Below are 7,921 nucleotides of genomic sequence, written 5' to 3'. Positions count from 1 at the left end.
ACACACACACACACACCAGAATTATCTGCAGGACCTGCTCTCCAGGTTGCCTGGCAGCCATGTGAATATACCTGCATATGGCGGCCCCTGCCTGACTGCCCTCCTCCCACTCCCCCTAGTCCCTTGCAGGCTGGAACTCTGCCAGCCTGCAGAGAGTTTTTTGCAAAAGGGCAAAATCTGTATGTTTTCTGTTAAAATGAGAAATCCACATTTTTCTAGGGTAAACAGGGAAATTTACATTTTTCTCCATTTTCCCTTGGAAAATGGAAAACCCAGATCCCTGTAAATCACTAAGCTATATGGAGAGTGTGACATCTCAAGACAAGTCTCACCTTCTGCCTGCCCACCTGTCTAGGGGTGGGCTACCCTATCTCCCCTACCACAACTTGGTGAATAAATAACTGGTGTAAAATGCAGGAAGCTACACATTACATGCCCTGATGCCAAGACCATTATGCACGGTTCTGACCTCCCCTATACCATGCCCCATGCCTTGCAGATGGCATCATAAACTGATAATAGCTCCAGCCCATGGCTGGGCCAAACTCTGCCCCTTGCTGGTCCTATAGCACTCTGCCCTTTACAGGGCCTCAAACACACTGCCCACTCTGGGTCTCATTCATACTGCCCCTCACTGAGCCACTCTCAACCCACCCTACTCCACACAGCCCTTTCAGGTCCCCCTTGGGCCCTACTCTACACAGCCCTTCAGGCTTTTCTACTCATACTTTGGCCAGTCCACACATAGCCCTTCAGACTGCCCTCACACAGATCCTGTTCTACATGGCCACTCCAGGACACTGTCTTATGTCAGCACTCTTGTGGCGGTTGGCCATGTGCTATCTTCAGGCTGTCCCAGCAACCCTACTCAGCACACCCCTGGTGCAGCCAGACCAACCCGAGTAGACCCTTCTCTACACCCCATCATGCACAGCCCTTCAGGCTGCCATCATGCACCCTACTCTGTTTAGGCCTTCCCACATACTTTTGCCCCCTTACTGGGATTGCTCTCTCTCTCTCTGCCCTCACTTTGAGGCCTCTGGAGTCTTACGCCCCATTGGGCTCAGGTCTGTAGACATGCCTGGCCCCTGTGCTTGTCCCTATTACTGTCCCTATCCCACCAGGTAATGGAGGCTGGGGCTTTAAGGCACCCCTTACCTTTCACTGGGAAGGCAACTGGGTTGGCATTTCCTGGGGACCACCCCACCACAGGTGGACCCACCAGACCATCCTACCCCAGCAGGGTGTAGTTTTTGGTCATTCCCCAGGACCAAGAGCCTCCTGCTATCCCCACAGCTCCTGCCCTTACCTTCAAGATGTTGTGAGCAGCGGCTCCAGCTGGGAGACATTCTTTCTACAGCTGTAACCAGAAAACTGCTGTCTTCCCTGAGGGCCTGAGTTAAAATGGAGGCTGCTCAGCCCCTTCCTCCTATCACAGTGCCCTTCTGCAGTCATGTGACCACATCATCAGGGCTGGTCCACACCTGCTGACTGTACTGCTGCCTGCTCTAAGCCCTTAAAGTAGCAGGCACTGAAGATGCTCTGCCACAGAGAGCCTCCTTCACTGATTCTGCTAGTGGTGTCTCAGTGCCAAATTTCCTGCCATCAGACAATACTGCCATCAGACAACACAGACAAATCATTGAATTGTTTTGGATCAAGGACAAAAAAATTGAAAAAAAATGGCTCACTCCTAATTAGGAGTCATTTAAATCAGTGAAGACCTACCAGTATAAAATTACCTTGAGATCAAACCAGACAGACAATTAGTTCTATTTTTTTTATTATCCAGATATTTTATCACAAAAATGAATATTCAGATATAAAATAGCTGTTACTCTTTCACAAAATCACCCCTAGCAATCACTGCTAGTAAGGAGAAGTTTGTTAGTCTGCAGTATTTATTAGCGCCTGCTCCCATACCAGTTTCATAGACAAACCTCTCAATGCAATACAGGTTCCTTTTTTTCAGATTAAGCTTTGAACCTTTTTGACCTTTTGACCTTTAAAGACTTTTTGAACAATATATACAATGCAAAAATAGTGTAAGTTGTACAAAGAACACCAGACTCATGAGATCAATGTACATTTCCTCAATCAATAATGGACATCCTGTGTGATTTAGAAAGTTATTTATGTCAAAATCATGGCCCTTTTCTCTATACCTGTGGAAATACTTCCATGGCAAAAAAAGTATTGGGAGTCATTCTGAAAGAGGAAGTAGGGATACCTCTGCTAAAGGAGGAATCCCAGACTGGTGCAAAGTATATATATAGTATATGTCAAATTCTTCCTGTGTCTTTGTTCTTCCTGGTAAGCGGTTGATATGCCTATGCATCTATTTATAGTTGAAGAGTAATAGCAATAATATCCTTGAGAAAATTTCAATAAGTCTTGAGGATAGCAATATATAACCAAATTTATAATGTTTTCCTTATTTAGTAAAAGGTATCGGGCACTCTTTAATGTACTGTACCATATAAATTTCAGATTATAAATTAATATTATTCTCTTTTAGGTTTACCAGAGGAAAATGAATATTCAAGACTGTCAGCCAGCAATACAGCAAGTTCATCAATTCAAAGGCATAGAGAGACCCACACTAGTCAGGTGAATATTTCACAGATGGTCTAATATAATCTGCTGAATAAGTAAGAATGCTTACAGCATGCTTATTGACATTATTCCCTATTCACTTTTGTGCATTGATTTAAAAAATACGACTTGCCTTAAGTTTATTCTATTTGTATTAAGTCAAAGACATTTTTTTTCTTTTCAGTTTTGTCACTGGGAAACTTTCATTATGATGGTATTTAATGTTACAATTCAAAGTTTATAACATTTAAAATGGCAGGTTATGAGGACCTAATCTTCAAGCAGGAACTTTGACTCCTTAACCTCATGGAAATAAGACCCCAATATTCCTCAAGATGTTCTGTACTGTTAAGCCAAAAATAGTACCTTCATAAAAATTTCTGAATTCACTAAAAATAAGTACAGGTACATGAGAGTAAATTTTGCACCTTGATTACTTTGAAATTGTGGATAAATTTCACTACATGCAAAGTATTACCAGACCTGAGAGTAACTCTGAAATCCATTAAATAAAACAAAAGTGGTGAAATAGAACTGGAAAGAATTAATTTTCTTCATTTTTTTCTTTAATTTTTTTATGCAACCTGCAACATTTTGCATTTCAGATACTTAATTCAAATGGTAAGAATCCAAGGCCCTTGATACACAATACATTTAAAACATGATTAACCTGCTAATCATCCTTAAATGGTATCCTAGTCACATATTCAAGCAAAATTAAGGTAGGCTAATTAAGTAAATGGGCCACAAAGTTATTCCACATGCAATGTTTAACAACTCTGTGGCTTGAGTTTAACACACGTTAAAGTGAATGTGTGGTCAGTTGGGGATGCCCTATGACAGACCCTGACACTCCAGGGTTCAGGACACGTTGTGCCTTACCTAACTGGACTGGGGGCAGAACTAGTGCCTGAGCCTTTTGCCCTCACCTACCCCCAGAGGCAGATGGGGGGTGGGTAGTGAGCCCGTTCAGGGAGCATCTCCCCAATCTCAGGCTCACTGTTCCCCAGATATTTCAAAATCATCTGTAGCTGGGCTGTACAGATGGTTTTCTGACATCCCTGGTGCCCAGGGACCCCAGGATCAAAGAGTCTCTCTCTAGTCCCCAGCTGGGCTTGGACAACAAGCTGATTGTTAGCTGGGGTTGGGGGATCACACTGGTGCCAGTTCCAGACCTTTGTTCAGTCCCCTGCCCTAGGTGACTATCAACTGATTGTGGACACCTACTTTCAACTTGCAGGTGCAGGGAGAGACGTCCTAGGCTTTCTCTGCACTGGCAAGTAAGGCATGATAGGGATCTAATCCCCAATCTCAAAATCAAATGTCTTGCCATACTCATGTGGCATGGCAGGAGGCATGATCACTGGAACTGCTGATCAGATCCCATCATACCCTTAAGTGAAGGTCTGACAGCAGTCCAAAAGTGTAGATGGAAGCAACAACTGAAATGTCTCAAAGGGCCAGCTGTACAAAGGTACATACATGCCGTTTGAAATGCACCAGAAGTCTTGAAGTGAGTGCTCCAAAAGAGTACATTTTGAAATTAAGTACTGTGTTTGAGTGCTTCGCTTTTTATTACTTATTCACAGGGGGATAGCCTGCCAGCTGTCCAACCACTAGGTCCCACTTAGGAGTCCCAGGGTGCTGCCACCTATCCAATGGGACCCCTGCATCTCGCCTACCCCACTGCAGGAGCCAAAACTAGGCTTACTCCTTGCTGTTATCTCCTGGAGTTGCCACTGGAGCTAGGCCTTCCAGATTCAATCCCCTCTCTGCTTTGATGAGAAGGGAAAAGGAAAGGTGCAGGGAACTTGGGACTGGGGAAATAGGATCCCTGTATTGTGAAGCCCCCACTGGCTCCCATTCCTTCTGCTTACCTCTCAAGTCCAGTGCTCCCCACTGTCCTCTACCTTTCCCCTGTATGCACCCTTCCTGTCTGGAAGCGTGGAAGGCAGGAGTAGAGCCTCAGTTATCACCAGGGATCCTGGTTGTCTCTGATTTTAAAAAAATCCCTAGCTTTTGGTTTTAAAAAAGTAACCCCAAATCCACATTTTTCCAAGATTAACTGGAAACACTAAGTGGTGTTTCATTTTAATCACAGAAAAATGTGGATTTTGGGTTACTTTTTTAAAACCAAAAATTGGGTTGTATTTTTTTATCGGAGAAAACCAGTATTCCTGGTTATCACGGCTTTTTCTTGCTCTTTCTGGCAAGTGCTAGAGGAGGCTGCAATTTTTTGGGGAATGCCACAGGGGCTGTACGTATGTCCCCTGGCTGACACAGTTCCCTTTTTGAAAAATTTCCAAGTGCATTCCACTCCAAAAGTTACTTCTTTCCACATTCCAGGTAACTGTTTTTTTCCTTCACTTATTGGATAGAAATAGTATTTTCTTCTGTAGTCTTGATATCTTTCATCTTCTTTTTAAAGAAAATAGAGTCATGAGCCATGATTTTATTTGAGAATGTAAAAGTCTTACAGTAACTGCCAAGGGAAGTCCAATGGGAAAATATGTTAGAGCTGAAAGGAATTTACTTGACAGGAAAGTCTGATTAATCAATATTACAGTTTTCGAAATATTTTATCAGAAAGTAAGGAGTGTGCTTTATTAACATGTATAAGATAGCCAAAGGGATTTTGTCTATTTGTTTGTTGATTCGTTTTGTTTTGTTTTGTTTTTGACAATTCAAAACAATTAAGGTAAAATCCTGGCATTGGTAAGGTAAATAGGAATTCTGCCATTGACTTCAGTGGGACAGGAACTTAACCATCACGTTCAGCCTTAATCTAATCTTGCAAAGCAATCAACTACACTTGGCCCCACACAAGCAGGAGAGGGACAAAGATCTTGCTCTTTTCTTTTCCATTCTCCTGTGAAAAGGCCTACACAATTACAAGGCCTTTTTTTAAAGTGTAAAGGTCAACACACAGCAACAGCAGTCTGTCCAAAAATATTGTTGCAATCATATCATCCTCAGCTCTTACCAGCCAAATAGCCTTGGTATGGGTGACTATAAACCTTGCACCTCTAATAGTCAGCATTCCCAGTCCACAGAATTACTCTCTGCTTTGTATCTGCTTGAGGGATGAAGATCTTTCAGAAAGCCTCCTGAATATGGTGATTTCTTCATGTGGCCCATGACCCAAAGCCATGCCATACAGGCATCAGCCAGCCCAAAGAGAGATAACAGTGGGTTTTTTTTCTTTAAAAAATAAGGAGTGATCTTTCTTGCTACAGGAGAGTAGATCATATGCACAGAGCTGGCACAGGAGGGAAATTCTTGATTGGCTACTCCAGATTGTATTAATCTCTCTCCCATTTGTAGCAAAGATTGATAGGGTATCATGAAGACTGGGAGAACTTAATGAAAACCCCAGTAAAACCATTGCTATATTAGTTCAAGTAGAAGTTCTGAAGTCACTGTAAGCAGTAAATGAGAGTGAATGAGTAACCTTATGTAACAGAAAGCCTGGGGCTCCCTGTTACTTTAAGATAAAAGCAGCCTACCCAGGGGGCTCTGCAGGATAGGCAGAGCACAGTAGCTGCAGGGTGTTGGGACAACAGGATATTGGGCAACTAGCAGATACTTGCAGGCAGTCAGCTGACCAGAAGAGGGCCCTGGGTACATATACACCTGGGATTTGGGCTGGCAAGCCAGTCTAGCCCTGCCAGCCACAGGGTTAGGACCTCCTGCCCAGGAGCCCCAGCAACCCATGGATGCTAGATAGATTGCTCTGCTGCCTGCATGAACACTGTGACTTTGGAAGCTCAAAAGGAGCCCATGCTAGGAGGTACACCAGCACAAGGGGTGAAGGAAGGTGTGCCCTCTTAAAGGGGCAAAGGCCTGCTTCCACTGTTATTATTTATGTTATAACCCGGGAGCTTGTATTTATGCTGTGTCTACATCGGTGGTTTGGGTTGAGACTGTAGGGGAGCAGTTACGTAGATCCCATTAGTGCCCAAGGGCACACAAGGCTCAAGGCTGTTATGAATATTGAGCCCCGAGTGGGTGTAGTGCAAGGCATAGAGACAGGGGCCAGGGTCCTGGTGCCAGAAAGGGGTTTAGCCACACAAGGCCCTAGGGCCTGGCAAACAGGGGCCTGGGGCCTGGTGAATGGCAGGGACAAATGAGAGCTAGGGTCTCAAAGCCAGGTCTGATACAGTAGTCCTAGGCTAGAAGGCCCTATAGTAAAGGGGCCAAGGAGGCCGAAGCCCCAACAGAGGGAACAGTGTTATTGTACACCTGCGAGGCATGGGGCATAGTGTATGGAAAGACTTGGAGCCATGCCCTCCCAGGTATAGCTGACTACAGACTGAGTCCCAGTGAGGAGTCTGAGGACTAGCGAGACCCAGCGAGAGGCCAGGGGACCAGTAGGGTACCAGGAAACCCTAGCAGGAGTTCAGTGGAACTGGGGTCATGCAAAGGCCCGTGGGCAGCCTTCCTATTTATCACTATGTTTCTATCAAGACATGGCAGGAAAGGTGGGAAGGTGCCCTAGGGGCTTAGTGGGCACAGTTATGGAGCCACCAGGAGGTGTCATGGCCACCCCTGGAACTCCAGACCTGTTACACTTTACTACTTTGAAATTGTTCTTCAATTTACACTACTTCATATGAAGTCAATATATAATGTATGACAATTCAAATACTTTGCCACCCAAACAACGACAGTTGAATCTGCAGAAATTGCTGATTTTTCAGCTCAGTTCTATTGCATTCTTAAAAAAAAAAAAAAAAATCCCCAAAAATGAAGCTAGGGACAACTCAAAAGCAAAACTTTTCAGGCTTTTTTTTCTAGATGTTTATGAAATTTCAGTTCAGGTGGACTAAATATTCTATTTTCTACCATGTGTTTTGTTTTGATTTTGGAAATTTTTAGCCCTTTTTTTAAGCAATTTTATATAAATAAAGAGCATTTGAAAATGGGGCAGATTCACCAAAGGACTTCAATCCATTCACAAGCTGGAAGTGTAGAAAATATCCATCCTGCAGCCCTCTGGTTTAGGATATGTGTTTGTGGTATGAAATATTTGCATTAAAACCCCCTCTCTATTTGTTTTAGAGCAAGCACTCGGGTATTCACTGCTCCAATGAACAAAATATTCATTGTTTTTATAATGTTTCAACATGTCCCAAAATTTCCTAAAGGCAGGGGGTAGATGACTTACTGGAGACGCAAGAAGCTTGCATTCAAATTTCTGCCTCAAACTAGTCAGAAGAGAGAGTATGAACCCAAGGAGGATTATTCTGCACTGGTCCGGTCCTGCAGGGAGCAAACCAGGAAAGCCAAGGCTGCAACTGAACTCCAACTAGCTTCAAGCATCAAG

The 7,921-nt window shown here is 43.8% G+C and overlaps 1 protein-coding gene across 1 annotated transcript in view; it reads left to right on the top strand.

Annotated features, from left to right (window-relative positions):
* The window catches only part of MYO16 (myosin XVI), a 484,140-nt gene that overhangs the window by 459,447 nt on the left and 16,772 nt on the right, over nt 1-7,921 (top strand). The window contains exon 33 of the mRNA XM_019529669.1: nt 2,519-2,610. Coding sequence (XP_019385214.1) covers nt 2,519-2,610 — 92 coding nt within the window. The remainder of the gene's footprint in view (nt 1-2,518; nt 2,611-7,921) is intronic.

The sequence above is a fragment of the Crocodylus porosus genome, unplaced genomic scaffold, assembly GCF_001723895.1.
Source record: "Crocodylus porosus isolate Cpor-Errol unplaced genomic scaffold, CroPor_comp1, whole genome shotgun sequence".
NCBI lineage: Eukaryota > Metazoa > Chordata > Crocodylia > Crocodylidae > Crocodylus > Crocodylus porosus.
The sequence above is the reverse complement of the archived record's forward strand: the minus strand, read 5'-3'. Positions and strand labels throughout refer to the sequence as shown.